The sequence below is a fragment of the Aythya fuligula genome, chromosome 1 (assembly GCF_009819795.1).
Source record: "Aythya fuligula isolate bAytFul2 chromosome 1, bAytFul2.pri, whole genome shotgun sequence".
Lineage (NCBI taxonomy): Eukaryota > Metazoa > Chordata > Aves > Anseriformes > Anatidae > Aythya > Aythya fuligula.
Genome location: NC_045559.1, coordinates 69,259,329 through 69,278,711, shown reverse-complemented (window position 1 = coordinate 69,278,711; position 19,383 = coordinate 69,259,329). Strand labels below are relative to the sequence as shown.

General features: G+C 38.0%; 1 protein-coding gene across 1 annotated transcript in view; it reads left to right on the top strand.

Annotated features, from left to right (window-relative positions):
* Positions 1-19,383, top strand: part of FAR2 (fatty acyl-CoA reductase 2) — a 153,557-nt gene that overhangs the window by 73,220 nt on the left and 60,954 nt on the right. The window contains 1 exon segment of the mRNA XM_032199490.1: positions 788-1,022. Coding sequence (XP_032055381.1) covers positions 834-1,022 — 189 coding nt within the window. The 5' untranslated portion in view covers positions 788-833.

Genomic DNA, 19,383 nt, shown 5'->3' with positions numbered 1-19,383 from the left:
TGGGCTGCAGCCTCCTCCAGGCCACATCCACCTGCTCCACCAGGGGCTCCTTCGCGGGCTGCAGCATGGAGATCTGCTCCATGTGGGACCCATGGGCTGCAGGGGGACAGCCTGCTACACCAGGGGGCCTCTCCACAGGCTACAGGGCAGCTGCTGCTGCCTGCCTGGAGCACCTCCTGTCCTCCTTCTGCACTGACCTTGGGGTCCTCGGTGTTGGTTCTCACTCCTCACTCTTCCAGCTGCTGTTGCCCAGCAGTGTGTGTGTTTTGTTCTTTTTTTTTTTTTTTTTTTTTTTTTTTCTTGAATCTGCTATCACAGAGTCTCAACCAATGTCACTCATTGGCTCAGCTCTGGCCAGCAGTTGGGTCCTCTTGGAGCTGTGTGGAACTGGCTCTGATCTAATGAAGCAGCTTCTAGGCTCTTCTCACAGAGGCCACTCCCGCAGCCCTGATGCTACTAAAGCCTTGCCATGTACCAAACTCAGTACCTTGGCACAGTGGAATTCCACAGGAAAACACAGCATTTGAGCCTGCAGTGTTTGTGAGGAGATTCCTACTTTGTCTCATAGGGATAACTGCATATCTTCATGGCCAGCACTTAACAATGAATGAGATAAATGTGTTTCTCTTCATAACAAAGGCTTGGAAAAAACTCATCTTTAAAATTACTATTGACTGACCTATTATGAGCTGTTATAGCTGACAGACTGGGAAAACCTATCTCTGACTACAATTCCCTAATAACTGATCTGTCTTATCTCAAAAGCCTGCTTTTTGTATCTTCTCAGGTACCTCCTGCAGGCAGTTAAAGGAAGGACAACAAAAGAAAGCACCATGTCTTCGGTCTCCGCTTATTACAATGGAAAGACCGTACTTATCACAGGAGCCACAGGTTTCATGGGCAAAGTGCTGGTGGAAAAGCTTCTGCGCTCCAGCCCTGAAGTGAAAGCAGTTTATATTCTTGTAAGGCCAAAGGCTGGACAATCAATGCAAGAGAGAGTGGCCAACATGTTGAAATGCAAGGTAAGTTTCTATATTTTATTCTTAAATCTAGTCTGAAATCCATTTAATCTGGTATGCTTATAGGAGTTCTGTTTTACTCAATTTATAAGAACAAAATACAATCTACTGTAATCTTTGCATAATTTTTGTTTTATCTATAAAATGAAAAGCATGCATGAATCTGAATCTGTCTCATTTAGATGTGTGATACAGGATTTTACGTTGTACTGATATACCTTTTTTCTTCCTTTTTCTGTATTGCTCTCTGAGATTTTTTTTTTTTCTGAAAACACGCCATGTTAGGAAGTGTCCTTTTTGGCACAAAAAATAGTGGCATTTTGTTTTCATTATCTAGCTCTTTTCCTTCCTCACTTTCAAAACTTATGTTTGAATGATAATTGAATGATAATATTCCAATATTGAAACCGAGTGAGCCCATTACACCCTTTTCCTTGCACTTAAGGTGTTAAACTTGCTTCAGAAGAAGCCTAGGGGCAACAAATAGTGTCTGTGTTTTGCTGCAGTACAGTAGGGCATCTGCTATCTTCTAAAGTCAGCTATAGTTTCACCTCACTTTGGAAATGACAAAATACCGTCATGTTTTGGGGAGCAGGGGGGAGTTTTCCAAACTTCTGGTCTTTTGCTGCAGACAGCATAAGTTAATCTGCCTTGCGAACTGAAGTACAGACTTTTATGACTTCCACCCACGTGGCTTCCCTCTCCAGTGAGAACCACATCTCTAGTATTAGAAGGATGTCAAAAGCCTCTGTTGCATTAAATGTAGAAATGTGTAAGAAGACACTGGTAGACCAGTTATCTAGAGTGGACTCCGGGTCCTCAGGAGCTTAAGCCAGTGGTTAGGTCATGAACTTGCTCAGACTCCTCCAGCTGTGATAAGTGGCAGAGTTCATGCTAATGCTTCCTGCTAGCGTGAATTTGTATGTAGACAATGTGGAATGAGAGGACGGAACAGATCGGACCCTAGGAGGCAAGAAATCACTTGAAATTAATCCAAGACTTGTCAACATATCCTTAGAGCATTGCTTTAAAATTCTGAGTACAACTTGACTGGAAAAACAATTCTACTGGAGTTGGAGGCAAAACAGGTCTTATAGATAATAATAATAATAATAAATAATAATAATTAAAAAACAAACAAACAAACAAACAACAACAACAAAAAACAAGTAGAGTTTGGAGAAGGCTTTTTTCTCTATTGTATTTAGGCATCCAAACAATGAACTAGAAAAATCTTTAATATGCCCAACAACAGTTTGATTTTTTTGTATTTTCAGCAGATGATAGATTATTTTCCTGTTTAAGAGAACTTTTGCATTCATAAGTGCTATAAAAGGAAACCATCATGCTAGTTGCTTTTTTGCAAGTCTGTCAAGTGCACAGTTTTTCAGTACTTTTCCTTTCAATGAACATTTTCAGCTTTCATCACTGACAACTGTGGGTAATGGTTTTCATCATCAAACAGCAAAGTCCCAAATATGTCATGCTTGCATGGTTTTTTGCATTTTGATATTTTTTTTTTCTGTTTTGTTGTGGTGGTGGTTTTCTTTCTTTCAAATAACTTAGAAAATGAGGAGGAACCAAGCTATTTTCCAGGACTTCTACATGCTTTGTTTGCATTTTCTATATAAGTATTACTGTTTTTTCTTCAGTTTGTCGGTACATCTTAGTGTTGTTGTTAGCTCTAGGTGATGTTCCCTAGTAGCTGTTTTATTGATGCAGCTGTACTAGATGTACCCTTTTTTTTTCCTAGCATGTGTCAGCAGTTTTAGGCATGCCAACAGCAAACAGGACTTGATAACCTCTCCTTGAACCTTTGTCAGACAGCTTCAGTGAGCCTTCAAGTTTACTTGTTTTCAAACAACTAAAAGGAAGAGGAAAGTGTGTAGGCCTTCAAAAGGAAGAAAAAAAAAAAAAAAAAAAAAAAAAAAAACAAACCTCAGTGGGTATGATCACAACTCATCCAGGACCCCTGAGGAAGAAGGATGCATCTTTGATGCTATTCTTTTAAAAATAAAGCAATAAGATAACTGGCTCCTGTGAGAACACAGCTGTCTTCCATTCAAGGAAGACTGAGAGGGCCAAAGAGTTAAGGTTTCATATTTCTTCTACATTTCTTCTACGTACCTAGATATTATGTCTTTTGTAGAGATATAGCATGTTACATGAGGGCTTTGTCCAAAACCAAGAAAGATTCTTGTTAAGGATTAGGTCCTGAATAGTCTCTAAAAGAAGAGAGCATCTTTACTTTGATTAGTATAATTGCATTTTTTGTTACTGATATAGAAGTGAGCTCCCCAGTGCTAAGGCACTGTTATACATGGTTAATGTATAAGTAGACCTCAGCTAATCAGCAGGGTGTGAATATGGTATTGTAAGTTCAAGGAACAGCAGATTCTGTTTAGCAGACTGGTTCAGTTTACAGGGTCTGTATCTCACGCAACCAAAAATTTGAACTCCTGTTGTGAATTGGTCAGGTGTGCTATGCTGTGGTCCAAGGAACAGTGGTGGGGCTCAAAACACTATGGAATAACCTCAAGAATAGTTTTCCTCCATGCATGGGATAGGAAAGTACAACAGTCCTCCTTGGGGAAAGTATGCAGAAATGTATATGTGTACACACGGATGGCCCTTACCAAAATAACAGGCTGAGAAAACATATAGGCTCAGGCACTTTAAAATGTTCATTTAAAACTAATAATAATAACAAAGTTTAGGTCCGTTTAGAACTGAACAATTAAACCATCTCAACAGTCTCTTGCAGTAAGGGTCACACTGCTTCTAAAGATCCCATTTAGTCAGGCCTGAGGTGAAGTTTACTGCACGTTTGTGCAGTGTATTTTCCCTCAGTGGTCTTGTCCAGAAGGGACCAATCAGGAAATGGTTCCAGAAAAGTCCATCATGACAGGAGGAAGGCCACAAAGCACTATGGCTGGTCTCCCAGTTCTGCAAGTCCCCTTGACTCCACCTGTAAGAACTGCTTTTGGTGCTGATCCCAGCTACGGGCTTTGTAGAAACCAGGATTTAGAGGAAGAATGCTTCTCCAAAGCAGAAACCTGACTTGTCAAAGACAATTTCCATATGGAAACGTTGACAGCGTTTGTTTTTTTCTTTTCTAGAGATTATATTGTTAGTTACAGAAATTCATTCTTGGTAGGTGAAGAGTGCAAGAAGCATTAACTTAACATTTTTGCAGATTGTTTCCAGTTAAGTCATCTGCATGTCTATAAACCACATAATGAGTTATTCACAGTCTAAAGAGTACACTTGCCATTTACAGTTTTGGTTTGCATTCTCCAGTTCGGCAAACCTCTGAGCTACATATCAAATAAAAATGCAAGAAAGCTTATTCCAAGTCTGTATGCAACATTTGCATTTGATGTTCTTGATTATAATCACTGATGAAGAATGCGTGTATTAGAGTATGCACAGAAAATTTAGAATTAAGATCCTTCCCTTCCTTATGTATGTATAATTTCTGATCTCTTCTGCATCATTATTCTTTTGCTCCACATTATGTTGGATTTAATGCAATACATTTCTTGTATATGTTCTTAGGAGAAAATACTTTCTCTACTTTTATATGTAATCTTATTTACTGACCAATCACACATCCACTTTAAAAGTTAACTCTTCTTCTACGTTATGCCTTGACCCATATTATCCTCTGGAATTTCTAATTTATACATCCAGAAAATAAATTTTTCAGGAAAGACAAACCAGAGAAAACCAGGTTGCCAGCTTCTAAATATTCTGGACAAGCAGATAAAAATATTATTTAGGATGAAATAAGATGAAAGTAGAGAATTAGATTGTTACAAATGAGTTGCACTGCCTAATGCCGAGGTTCTTCAGGTAATGTCCTCTGGGGATTCTTGATTTCTGGTAGTACGTTACGCAATTTATTTCAAAAACACTGTTTAATTTTTTATTTCTCTTCATGTATCTCTTAGCACAATCTGTGAAAAAATAAATATATCTATTATATCTATAGGGGTTTAAGCTTTGAGGCATTACACCTGTGAAACTGCCTTTTTCATAGTACGTAAATGTGCATATGGTGGAAGATAACTCCTGCTGAATAAAAAAACAATCATAAGTAATGAAAGTGTGATGCAATGTGAAGGAACCAAATACCTTAGTGTGTTCTTTTAAAAATATTTATTGTCTGGAATTTTTCAAATTCTAAATCAAACATGAAGAATAAAATTATATATTAAAATGATTAGAAATCAGATTTTTTTTTTTTGCAATGTATTCTGGAGTAGATGAACAGATGGCATTAAAATGTAACAGAATACTGATTTTTCTCAGATCTTGTAAAATTAGTTCTATATGAAGTTGTGTTATTGCATTAATATGAAATGTATAATGAGCAGATCCTTAATTACCTCAGCATTAATTCCAAAATGAATGTGTGCATTGAGGAATGTATGGTGCATGGTGACCTTGCCTGTTTATGAATGGAAATGTTCTGTTTTCCAGTAGTAAGTCTCCAAGGGAATCAGGCTATTACCCCGTGCTTAATGAAATGCCATGTCTTTGTGGCACAGGCAACAGCTATTAAACACACACACACACACAAAATAAAATAAAATAAAAAAATAAAAAATAAAATAAAAAACAAACAACAACAACAATGATTGTGTCCATAGATGAGGATCACAAGGCAAAGCTTGACAGATGTCTTATTCATTAGCTGATGGGAGGTGTATATTTATCAGAGGTAGGGCAATGTTTGAGTGTTCTTTGTCTCTGATTCCTCCTCATGCTGAAATAGGCAGGAATGCATGGAAGTGGGATGTCTCAAATTCCATGGAGAACAATTACTGAGCTAATGCTGAGTCACTTGTACCTTTCAGCAAGGGAGAGCAGAGCATGCCCTGCATGCATCAGACTTCTGTCACTTGCAGTTGCTGGGCTGTTTCTCAGGTCTCTTCATCCAGTGCTCCTAGTTGGAACGGTCAGTTAAAGCAGGGAGTGGAAAAGACTCTTGCTAACATGCCTGATAGTTCAAAGGGAAGAAGGAGAGGCTCAGAAGCTGTTGAAAAGGGGAAGCAGGTATTGCAGGATATCTGCTATATCCAGAAATACTATATACTATAGTATATACTGGATATGTATAATATATATAATACTATATAACCATATACATATATATATATATAGTATGTATAGTTATATATATAGTATAGGAAATGGATATATACTATATATCCATATATCCAGAAATACTATAAAATGCTACTGCTTTTTAATACTGTCTAACTACAGTTTACCCTCGCACTGCCAACAGTTGCAGAGAGAGTTTCTATCCTGTGCCTCTTTCTTACAAAGATTTGTTTGGAAGCCCATGTTATGATTCAAGTCTGAAAACTGAACACAAGTCCAGCATTATCAGACACCTTTCCATTCTTCCTGATCAAGTATGTTATATTTATCAGCAAATACACAGTAGAACTCCGGTCCTATAAATTAAGCCAAATCATGGCAGATGTCTCTTCTTCCACTTCCCATGAGTGTCCCTACTTTCACTCCTGGGCTCATGCATCTTGATCATCACCATAAGCTGTTGAAGTTCTCCATGTAAAACCACTGCAGTGGCACTCCCTCTGGAATAGTGTCCCCTAGATTTGCTGTGGCCACTGCAATGGGGTATGCATCAGTACCTGGAAGAGAGTAATGAGATTTTTGGTTGATGGAGCAGGATTCCGCTCACTCAGTAAGAAGTGTGGAAACTGCTAATGTGTGCAACAGGGGTGAAGATGTTTTCTGTTTTATTATTTATTTAGCTTTTCTTCATTTTGGTCAGTAGATTATCCGACATAACTTTGATATTTGTATACTGAGGGGACTTGAACAAAAAATTGTTTTTATTTATTTATTTTGCTGACTCCATGACTTGTAAAACATATGGTAAAGAGGAGCTAAATCTTAGGGATGCTAACATAACAGACATGAATGTAGACCAGGGTCTTGAATCATTCTGTGCCTCTTTCCTAAGCTAACACTATCTGCCACCTTGTTCTATTTCATTTCTTTTTCTCATTTTCTCTTTTCTCATTTTTCCAGTTTGTGAAGAATAAGGCTGGTGAGGTTTTTCTTTGTATATAATCAGGTCTTTGTATGTAATCAGCTAATAGACTGTTTCATGCAGCACAAGAAAAGGAAAAAACAGCTGGTGATTCCAGCAAGATAACCTTTCACACTCAACAACAACAAAAAACACAGCTCACTGGTGTGATTGCAGTGTCGCTTTCTGCTGTTGAATGTTTGCAGCCCTGCTGCTTCTGCTGCTCCTTAGCTCCAGGCTCTGCATGACCCTGGGCATCTGGAACAAGCCAGGTGCAGTAGCACTGATTTTTCTGGTTATTGTGATAAAGTGAGTGCTAAGCTGCAGTCTTGTATGGTGACAGTTCCTCCTCACCTGATGCACATTCAACCCATATTGTGACTCAGGATGTGGAATCTCACCCAGCAGCTTTCAGCTACATTGGGAGATCTGGCAACCCTACCTGCTGTTTCATCTGTTCTCTGTTGTAAAATCCATGTGTACCAGGAGGGTAACTGAGAATCATAAAGGCCCATCTTATTATCAATTAGCTTCAGCAGAACTTGGCTTCCTACAGCTCCTTGCTCTGTTGCATTTGCAAGGCTGTCAGCACAGATTGTAGTCTGGAAGTGCTGGAAGAGCAGCTACGTGGAAATGAAAAGACATTGTTAATGCATGCTCAAACATCAGAGGAGAAACCGTGAAAAGAGAAAAAGGGAAAGAAATGTGATGTTTGAAATTGTCATCCATTGCATCAGTCAGGTAAATTCAAGCTGTGATCAGCTGAGGAAGAATGACTGTGTGTGTGAGACTGAGAAAATTCCCAGAGAAAACAGGTTTATCTCACACTTCCATAGTCAGAGTGCAGTTTGCTGCTTCCAAGTGTACATGGATGCTGCACAGTAATTTACAACTTCTCCACACACTGTAAGTTGATCAGATGCATTAGAATTACAGATTTAGAACAAAACTCTGCAAGTGATTAGTGACAGTTTTGTAACTAATAACTATAATTTTCTGTATATAATGTATTTCTTTGCTAAAAACTGTTTCTGGTGAGTCTGACTCATCTTGGTGCCCTTTTGTAGACTAATTCCCTTTGGAATACTTTAGCTTAATCTTGAAAATGGAGTCCCTCAGTATCAACAATGACTCTGAAAACACTGGTCAGCTTACATATTTGAAAATGTTTTTCATGTCCATTCTCTTTTTTCAAACATACAACAGCTGGTAAAGAAGAAAAAATTTGGTGAGGTATCTATACCCTCTTTTTTTTTTTTTTCTTTCTAATGAAGCTGGAGAGAAAATATAGGTGACAGGATTGTGATGCAAATTAAGTGTTCAGGGACAAAGAGGAAGCAGTTAAATAATGAGTTGGTGCTATTGCTAAAGAAAGGACTTACGTTTTTTTTTTTTTTAAGAAGTTACAGTGAACATCAAGACATACAAAAGAAGAGATGCAAGCTAAGTTCAAAGACAGGAGAGAGAGAGGGAGAAATGGGTCATGATCAAAAGAGTAAAGAAGTTTATGACATAATGGTGACAGCAATGGAAATATTAAGAATGAGGAAAAAGCAGTACAGATGCGGAATTAAAAAGGCTGCAATAGAATTGAAACCTTAGAGATCCTGAAGAAATAACAAGAAGGGGAAAAAAAAAAAAAAAGAGAGCAGGTCTGCACGGGCTATCAGAAAATGGGTAAAAAAATGTAAAAAGCATCAGAAAAATTATGAAGAGTCTTTACTGTTAGTGAGAGCATAAGGATCTGGAAGAGAATGGGATTGAGGATCTAGAAGAGGGAAAAAAGTAACAAAATGAGAAAAACAAAACAAAACAAAATAATAATAATAATAAAAAAAAAAAAAAAAAAAAAAAAACAAGAAAAGATGTTGATAGGGATGAGGGAGAAGAGGAATCATCGTTCTTTTCTGAAATCAATGTAATATGTTTTATTTACCTTATTTTGACATTCAAGATCTATAGGTATGCAAACACAGGTCTTTGCACTAAAAATCTTTGGTGAAAAGTCTGGTCATAAGTAGAAAGGAGAGCAGTAGTTTAGGGTGATGGGAGAAGTAGCTTAAGATAATGAGAGAGCCAGTCAGAGTGAATCAATATCACAATTTCTGGATTACAAAAAGGATTATACCTGATTTAAAACCGGAACCCTTATGCCTGTCATATAGCTCTGTTGAATTCATCAGTTCTCTTATCTCAAGAAGACAAGACAATGTTTTCAGCCTTATTTCAGTTTATGCCAAATACATTCATCTTCACTGAGCTTTTAGGAGTATGGGAGAGGAGTTTTCAAGAAGCTTAAAGAACTTTTCAAGAAGTATTCCAGAAAGAAGGCTTCTGTCTTCCACTTAAATGTTACTTTTAAATTTTTGTGGTCATTTATTGGGAAAAAAAAAATAAGTTGTTGATGAATATCTACTAAACTAACCGTAAGTTATTCTTTACCCCTTGGTCTTAATTATGTTGCTGAACAGAAGAGATTACATATGAGTACTACCCATCCAGTTCTTCTCTACAGTAGTTATCTTCTCTGCAGTTCTAGAAAGTTATTCAGATATGTTATTTTGCAGAACAAGCTCTAAACTATTACCTTTTCCTTTAGCCAGTTAACTTTTCTATTCCCTTTGCTCTCTACCTGTCATGATATCATGAAGACATTCATGTGGTCTGAGTAATTCTCTGTTCCTCCCAGTCACTAATATCAAGAGTTTGAAAGAGGTACTGTTCTCCAGTTTGAGAGGAAAATGAAGTCTCTTTCTTGTCTTCTAATTAAGATCATTCTCTGATACAGTCACAATATAGTAGCCATTCCCAGAAGACTTCATCTCCTAATTTAGTTAGTAGGGAATCTGACAAAGAACACTACAGAGATGATATTATTTTAAAAACAAGTCTATTTGCTGCAGTTTCAGCTAGTTTTTTATGAACATGAAAATGCAAAACTTCTTCCTTCCTAACTTGTTTTCACACTCCTTTCTCCCTTTATCAATCTGTGCAAAGGTGCATAGAAAATCATCAAGGTTGCCAGGGACCTCTGGAAAGACCCCCCACTCTCAGAGCAGGTCAGATAGAGCCACTTTGCCCAGGACCATGTCCAGTTGAATTTTGAATATCTCCAAGGTTGGAGAAAAAAAAAACAAAAAACAAACAACTCACAAAACTTTCTGATGTTCATTGTTTCTTTGTGCATTGTCTCTTATCCTGTCATTTGGTATCCCAAGGAAGAGTTTGGCTCCACCTTTTTCTTTGCTCTCATCATCAGGTATTTATGCACATTCATGTGATCCCCCTGAGTCTGAGTCTTTTGTTTTCCAGGCCAAAGAGTCACAGCACTCTTTCTTCATCACCAAATCTCACCAAAGATGTAGCAAACTAAGATTTCAGTTGAATTACAACTTTAGAGGATCTTCATAACATTGCTTGAGTTTGCATTTATGCCTGCATGCTTTTTGGTTTGCATCCCAGGCCTAGCTCCTGAAATCAGTGGAACTTCCAAAGCTAAATGAAAAAATACCAAGGATTAAGTGTTTTGTGAAGGGTGGATTTCAGAGGAAACCTTGGAGAGAAGTAACTTACAGTTGTCTTTTAAATTATGTGTAGTGGTGGTGGATTTTCTTTTTGTTCTGGATGTGTTTTTTTTTTTTGCTTTCTGAAAAAAAAAAAAAAGCATTTGATTTTACTGCCAGTATTAAAACTTCAGTTGAGTTTGATTTAAACGTAACAAGAAGTGCTTAATACAGGAATGCAAATGCATTTAATCATTCTCCTATACCTGAGAAAACAACATTGCCTGACTCCAGCCCAAAAGCCTTGAAACATTTGGAGCATTGGCAAGATAGGCAGTGTCTGAGTTGGGAAGGAACCAAAAGCAAGATGCAACATTTTTATCGGTACTCTCATCCACTTCTTTTGCCCTCACAGTTGTGTCTGAACATGACCCAGGGCATTTTCAAATATTTCTTAATCTGTTTTTCTGTAGTGTGTGTACCAGGGCCTGGGATGAAGGGTCTCTTTTCTCAGGGTGTCCCGATAAATGCATACAGGCACAAAATTGGCTTCCCTTCAGTGTAATTTTTCTGGAAGAGAACAGAGTGGTGAAAATGGAAATCCAATCCTAATGTTTAACTTATTTCAGGAGAGTAAAGGGAAGATTTAGATTCTGTAATCCAATAAATTAACTCCTCTGCTAGTCAGAGATCTCTCCATCCAGAAATTCATCCGTTTTTGGATGTCGCTTTCCTTGCCAGTAGAAAGCTTTCAGTATCACCAGTACTGTTGTCTGCATGTCCTAAGCAGTGAAAGTTGAGGAAGTGGGAGAGTGTGCATGAGAGATATGAAAGAGGCACAGTTGAAGGTGAGTGTAAAGTGTTCAGTGTGAAGTTTTCAAGAGGACAGGAAAAGCACAAAGAGCATTGAAGAGAAAAGCTCCGCTTTATAGGCTTGAGTGATTACATCAGTAACAGAAGTAGGACTATTTCCCAGCAACTTGTGCTGGCCTCGAGGCCGTGGAGCAACATCATTAGAGAAGTCCTGTCAGGCATCCTTTGTAACCTTCAGATTTCTCCCATGTTCGTGTTTTGCTCAGGCACATAGGAAAGCTGAGCTGTTAGGCTGCTGCACAGCATGTTTTGTGTTCAGAATTTTGCCAAGTGACCTGTTCACCAATTAGGCCTTCAGCTAACATGTTTTTAAACAATGTTTGTCATTTTGCCGGAGCCTGTGACTTGGCTCTCAACGTGTGCGAATTGGCACAATTCCTTTTTGGGCTGTTGCACTTCAGAACTATTCTGGACACCCATGGAGCTGCTCGTGTACTAAAGCTCATATGCAGGCTTGGGTGTTCTGCATTGAACTGAGGTTGAATAAGGACACCTAACCTGGGGCAACCTCTGTTGGGAACATCTTGGCCTGCAAATCATAATTAAGAATAAAGGCTTATGTTTTTTCTTAAATGGGTCAGTAATGCACCTATCAGTCAGCACCCAAGGAATAAAATTTGCTATTTGGTCATTCAACAAAATGTAGGATTATCATGTTTCATCCTTCATGTCCAATTTATTACATTCTGACCCAAGCTGCTCCTTCCAGATTTTCTCAAAGAAAGCTTTTCCATTTTCCTAAATTTAACCGTAGGCTTTTCTACTTATTTTTTTTATTATCTGCCAGCTCACTGAATGATGGATGCTAAAATCAGTTCTATGCCAGAATGCCTTAAAAAGAAACAAAGCTTATTGTGAAAAAAAATGTACAGTTTAAGAACAAACCCTAGATACAGTGGCACAGAATATTCTGTGTTCTATTTTGCCTTTCCAGTCAAAGCTCTCTCATATGGTCACTGGATAATGCTTTCTACAAATAAGGTTGTTAAAACAGAGGGGAGATAAGAGTCCTTAAAGCTGAGAATATTCAACGTAAGTAAGGTTTAGAAAGAGCTCCTGCTTGTGACACTGATACATCTTGAAATGCACAGTCCAGAGTATTTGATCTTCCAGGCTTCCTGCCTGCAGAGCAAAGTGGCTGGCTCATGCAGAGCCACCATACTTGCATATTCATCACCCTTCTCCCACTCCCTGGCACTATGACTGAAATAGTGAAAGCAGTCATAGGGTAGTCCTGTACAGCAGAATTCTGTGGCTGCTAAGAAGGTGATCATAAGGTCACCTTCTGACAGGTACTGATGGCTGAAAGAAGTACCAAAAAGCTGACCCAGAATTGATCCCCTACAAGACCAGAGATCTTAAAAGTTGTCTGAAGGTCACCCTCCACTGCAGTTTAGCCTACAAAATCTAGCCTATTCTTTTCATTTCATTTACCAGACCCGTTAGGACTGCCAAATGTATTAGGGAGAATGATTTATTTAAAAACTGTGAAGTTCTGATTGACATCATTGCAGATGCAAATCAAAATGTCTGAGTTATGCCAGGGAGCCCAAGTGGGAAAATCATTTCTTGGTAATTTTCTGGGGATTGCATTATGTTTTTTATTTTCCATTAAGGGAAATGGAAGGAGAGGGGGAAGGGTATTATCAGTGTTAGCTGTTTGTAAATTAATTTGGCTTCTTGAAAGAAAAACTGCTGCAGCAAAGCAGCTCTTCCATTTGTACTTAAATGTGAATGATGACATGATTACAAACACCAAGTGATTGGTGGCAACCAAAATTCAGAGTAAGCTGGTCTGATTTTGTGAAAGGGAACCTTGCTAACTCTGTGAAAATGTGTCATTCACTCCCACACTCTGGATTGTGGAGGTAGCTGTCCAGAGCTCATTTGTGGCCAAACTTGTGTTTGTTCTGGAGTCGGTAAAGGGAAAGGATTGCTCTTCTAGCTAGTTGGTGGTGAGTTTTTATTTGTTTTTTAAAGTCTACACATGCCTCATGCACTTTGTTAAAAAATTATCAGACTGATTTTGATCCTAACAGCAGACACATTTGTTTAGTTAATATAGACCTCCACTTTTAAAATCCTAATGATAAGACACCTGATTCCAAGTGTTACTTTTGGGTTTGAATGTTTTCCTACATCACGGCCCCTAGCACCACCATGCCATGTCAGGTAGCACTTTGATTAATTGGCAGGGTTTCATGTTCTCTGTCCCTACTTGGCTGTCACTGCTTGTGTCTGTATCTCTCTTGAGATAGAATTATGTGATTTCCATTCTTTTCTTGTGTCCTGTGAGTTCATTTCACCTAACCAGTAAAAAGCTAAAATAGCAGCAAATCTGCTGGGAATCTGCAGCAAATAATGTGGTAGTGGCTTCTAAGGAAGTCTGATTTGATCTAGGGCTTTATGGTGGTGGAGGCTGTGATACTCAGGTACCTGAATAAGAGTCTGGGTATTGTGATGAGAAATATTTTATGAGCCTTGTGGTATTTGTTTTCTTTGGAGGGATTTGGTGTGTTTCTCACTGGCACGTCATTCTTGTTCTGTAGTTTGGGTCAATATTATCCTAAATTCAGGAAGGTCATGTTGAACTGGATGTTGCTGAAGCATTAACGTAATCTTGTTTTGTGTAGATACGGACTGAATTGGGTGAGTTTTGCCAAATATGTGGCTCATTACTTTAGGATAGGATTTATGAAATATAAATGATATATTCCTAAAATATCCCCCAGCAGGCTGTTGGTGAGCAATGATGATGGAAGAGTTCAGATTTTTCAGAAGATGAACTGGTAGGGTCAAAAGATTGAGGCTGGAGAATCAGTAACTTGTTTAGCATTAGAGGCAGTAAGAAAAAGTCAAAGTTGGGAAACCCACTGATGCCAGTGCTAATCTGCTCCCATAGTGGTAACACTTTGAAATACTTAAGAGAGCACAGGATTACAAAAATATAGAACAGGACAAGAGCACATGAACAGAGGATGCACCAAGACGAATTAGTAAAGGATGAAGACACCAGACAGACAAAGGTAGAGGTTTGACCCTGCCTGAGCAGGGGAGTTGGACTAGATGATCTGTGCAGGTCCCTTCCAACCTCAACCATTCTGTGTTTCAGTATACCTGCAATGCGTAGCATGTTGTATCTGTGATAACAGCAAGATACTGGGTCTGTCGCTAGAAGAGCAAAATTTACCAAACAGTTGTGGTCATCATTTTTCTACCATAGCTTGTTGGATTAGAGGTGTGCATTTGAGAGCAGAAATTACTGATTCCAATAGTTTTCATTTGTCTGTGTCTGATTGTACCAAGATGTAAGGTTTAAAGGTAGGTACTCAGCATGGTGTACTGATTTCTAGATGGGACAGTGCTGAAATATAAATAACAAATAATAACATCTACATGTTGCTTTAAAAAAATAAAAAACTTTTGATGCTAGCTAGCTGCGTGTGTACATTTAGTCTGCATTTTCATGTATTTAGTCACATCTCTCTTGTCTATTCTGCTAGTTGTCTTCTTTTGTTGCCATCATGTTTTTTAAAAAGTGGTTTCAGAGCTTAGTTTAGGGCATAGTCTCTTACTTTGTTTTCCTATCTGCAAAACCCTATATTCTGTTTTCATGCCTTCATGATACAAAAGAGCTCAACAAAACAAGAGCCTGTGTCTGGCTCCAAGTAGAACTTTATTGGGCGTTACAGTTGTTTATAATACTGGGAGTATTACACACACACACATATATGTATGATATATATAATGTAGTGTTTATGATAAACAGTCAGTGTCTTCCAAGTAGGGAAGGAAAAAAAATAATAAGGAAATAGGCTGTAAGAAAATACAGCAGGGGTGCGGCATGGTAATAAAATGTTTTCTCATACTGATTTCTGTGGTGACCACCTCTGTACCTAGTGGTAAGGTCACATTTCACAATACCAGGAGGATGCAACTGTACAACTACTGCATTTGCTCTGGTATTGTATGTGAACCCACACCCAAGTAACAAGCCACCTAAATTATCCATCTGGAAATAATTCAAGAGCTGATCAGAAAGGGCATTTTAATACAAGGTATGAGAATTTTCAACAGAGGAGCAGGAAAAACATTTTAATGTTTCTGATTTCTGTTTGGAGAGGCTGTTTGCATAAAGGAATTAACCTTTTAAAAATCTGAACTTTTAGTATGTTGTATTCATGCTTTAAGGCACACTGTCTCCTTAATGTTTGACTCCCAATTGTATGTGAACTGTTTGCAAGCTAGTGTCCTTACCATGACCTCTGGAAATCTGTATTTTAGTAATGCATTTTAGTGTTATTGTTTTGTTTTAATTAAGTATTTTTTTATAGCAAATATATTTTCTACAGGAGCAAGGAGTATGAAAATCTATGTATTTCAGTTATGTGAGAAGCCTCTAGATATTCTAGATTCTAGAGGACACTTGTGGGTGGAGAAGGGACAGTGTTGCACCCGTCAACAGGAAGGTCAGGAAGGACAATTCAGGAAGCTGTAAACCAGGCAGTTTCATTTCTGTCCCTGGAAAAAAATCACAGAGTGTGTTTTCTTGGAACCCATTTCTGACTATGTGAAGGAGAAAGTGACAGTTGGGAATGGTGACCAACCTCGTTGTGTAGTGTGATAAAATGACTGAATTTGTAGATGAAGGGAGGGTAACCTTGTTAGCAAAGTTTTCAACATAGTCCCCAACAGTATGCCAATATCCAGACTGGGATGTTACAGACAAGATGTGGGGGAATAATTCTGGCTGGCCAAGTCATACTGCAAAAGTAGTGATTAATCATCATGGAATCCTGGAATCCAGTTATAAGTAGAATTGCCTTGGAGTTTGTCTTGGGACCTGCCCTGTTTAATACTTTTTTTTTTTTTTTTTTAAAAAAGTCTCCAGGCAATACTGCATTCTCTCTGTTAGACTACATATAACCAGTAGTGCCTTTATAAATAACATCTGACTTAAGAAGATGGAAATGAGAAATGGGGAAATAACACTATTCTGCTTGTCTACCATCCTGAGGTCTGGTAGCTTCCCTTAGTCTTTTCATATATATCTTTGCTTTTTCTCTCTTGCAATTTATGTGCAGTGTTTAGTACAAAGAAGTTTCTGTGTGCAAGAGGCTACTTCCTAAACAAGCTGTAGTTGGACAGGCACTCCTGAGAGCATCAGGCATATCCTTTCAGTGTGTTCTAAGTCAAAGGAATTACTGCAATTGGTGATAGTGAAGGAAGTGGACAGCAAAAGGATTAAAATAGATGCAGTGCAGTTAAAAATACTAACATACAGCTTCCAGCCAAAGGTGTCAAAGACATGCTTGGAAGCCTGTTGTAATTGAAGGTCTAATTCAGTGAAGGGTTATGCACCTGCTTTAATTTAGAAATGTGAAAGCTACATACCAGAACTTTGTACTGTTAGGATTTTAGGACATCTACTGAAGTAACTGGCTGAACCATAATCTCATTCTCTCACTTCTTTGTCTGATAAATTAATATTATTCTCTTTTTTTTTTTTTTTTTTTTTTTTTTTTTTTTTTAATGAGGGAGGAGATAGGTGTGTAACTTACAGACCTTATGTGTCAAAAGCAGACCTAATACAAAACTTGATGTGAGTTTCCATTATAGTGAATTAGTTTTAAATAAAATACCTGCTTAGGCCTTTTACTGAGGCAAGTGCCAAGTACCAGAGCCCATCAGTGGCAAAGCAAGAACTGGAACTTGTATCTCATGAGGTCTGATCTATGGCTTTAACCCAAAGACCTTTAATAGCAAGGTTAATCTTCCCTAGCTTTAGCTTCTAAAAGAGGCATTTACTTAAAGGGTGCAGTTTTGTGGTTGACCTGAGCCAAACAAAGTTCCTGGTGGCTCCAACAAAAAGCATGGGTTTCACCATGTGCCACATAATCCGTCTACTTTTTATATGCTGCTGTTAGCCCTTATACATGAGTATATTATAACAAATCAGATAAGTAGTTGGTCTGCTTGAAAATCCACAGGCAACTCTTTCTAACCACTGGGGGGGGGAGGGAAGGGGGGAGAGATGACAAAGAACCCCCAAACCTGACACCAATAGCAAGAAAACCATTTTTGGCTGAAAATTTAACTCCTTGTACTGGTCCATCTCCTGATGCGGCTTTCAAAGGCTGGTGCTAGCAGACAGAAAGCTGCTATGGGAGAGGGGCTGGACTTTCAGTGGTAATTTGGACTGTGATTCAGGCTCTCACATGAAATTAAAGTAGCTTAAGTGCACATGCACTTAGTTCAAAGTCTTTAGCCCAATCTGGGAAGCATTTTAGACTGAATGCTGAGCCTTTAGACATCTAAAGTTAGAAAAGATGTTGCAAGTATGTGAGTCTTGGAGAAGAGTACACCCATGAAGAGTATGTCTTTTGTGAATGTCTTTTCATATTCTAGGGGTAGAAGTTTTTAACCCACCAGATTTCCACATTGCACAGTCCCAGGATAACCAGAATGTGGTTTTAGAGCTCATTTGTGTGACTGCTAATTCAAATATTCTCTTGCTATCTGCTTTCTCTCTAATACTTCATATACAAGGTGCAGCTCAGCTTTTTAGGTACTCTATTCAAAGGATATTAACCAAGTTTCTAAGAACATAGAGATGGTAACTACTAACTTCTTGTAAAATATTATCACCATTTTTCCTGACTACCTACTATGTTAAACAATCTCTATATGCATGATCCTAGGAGACCAGAACATAAATTCAGGGATTTGTGTTTTGCTAGGGAAAGAGAGAAGCATTAAGAATTTCCAGGCTTGCATCTTTACAATATGTAAATATGTATCCTTTTTCATTTTGACTTCTAGGAAGGCTGGGATGATCTGTCCTTCAAAGCCATGTGGTGTTATGGAAATTATACAGAGACAATAATGACGCATGAGATTTTAACCTAAGCAACTACGTACAGTTTAGTCAGAATGGCTTAGATTTAGTTTGATTAGACTTAGATTTAGTTTTTAGGCTTAGATCCACACCATGTCGTCTTTGAGATATGCAAATACTCCTCTGTGAAAACTGTGTTTACTTTTATATTATTTTCAAGGTAGTAGAAAAATTGAGGGTGTTTTCTTGTTTTGTGGGGTTTTGGTTTTGTGTTGGTTTTGTTTGTTTGTTTTGTTTTGCGGTGGCAAAAAGGGCACAGAACCATACTTGTGTTCTGTGTCACAAAAAGTGGGAAAGATTAGAAATTGCCTACAGTGATAATCTGTACTGTAGATAAGAATTTTGACAGGGATGTTGAACATGTCTAGGCATATCCAGAAAGAGATGCAGAACAAATACAGACTTGCTGAAAGGACTGAGAGACAAGACTGTCTTCTTCGTGTCCATCCTTTTGTTTCATTCATCTGCTCCAGCTTGTCATCATGTAAGATCTTAAAGAAAGGCATTGTCCCTGTGCAGGGCTTATGCTCTTATTTATTAAAGTACAGCCAGGCTTTGATTTCTGATTTTTACGGTGATTTAAAGTGTTAGTCCTTAGCATTCCATATGAAATATCAAAATGACTTTTTTTTTTTTTTTTCTGGGGCATTAATATAATGTTTTAATCACTTCATAAATGTATGGCAAAATATTGATTTAGCATCTCTTTCAAGCATCAAATAGTAGTTATTTATCATAAAGAACATTTGACAGATTTACACTAAGAAAGGATGTGCGAGAGGTCAAAGCATGGAAGTTCAAAGGAAAAATAAATCTTTTGTTTTAAATGCACATGCAAAAAATACTGTGGCATGTTCTCTCATTCTAATATTTTAACCCAATCTATCTGATCCTTTAAAAGATTGATTTCTGCTAGAAATTCTGAATACTGAATCTGATTGTCTCTGTTCTAGCATGAGCAGAAATACAAACTGTGATCACTACCAAAATGTTGACTTTGATGTCCAAAAGGGCATC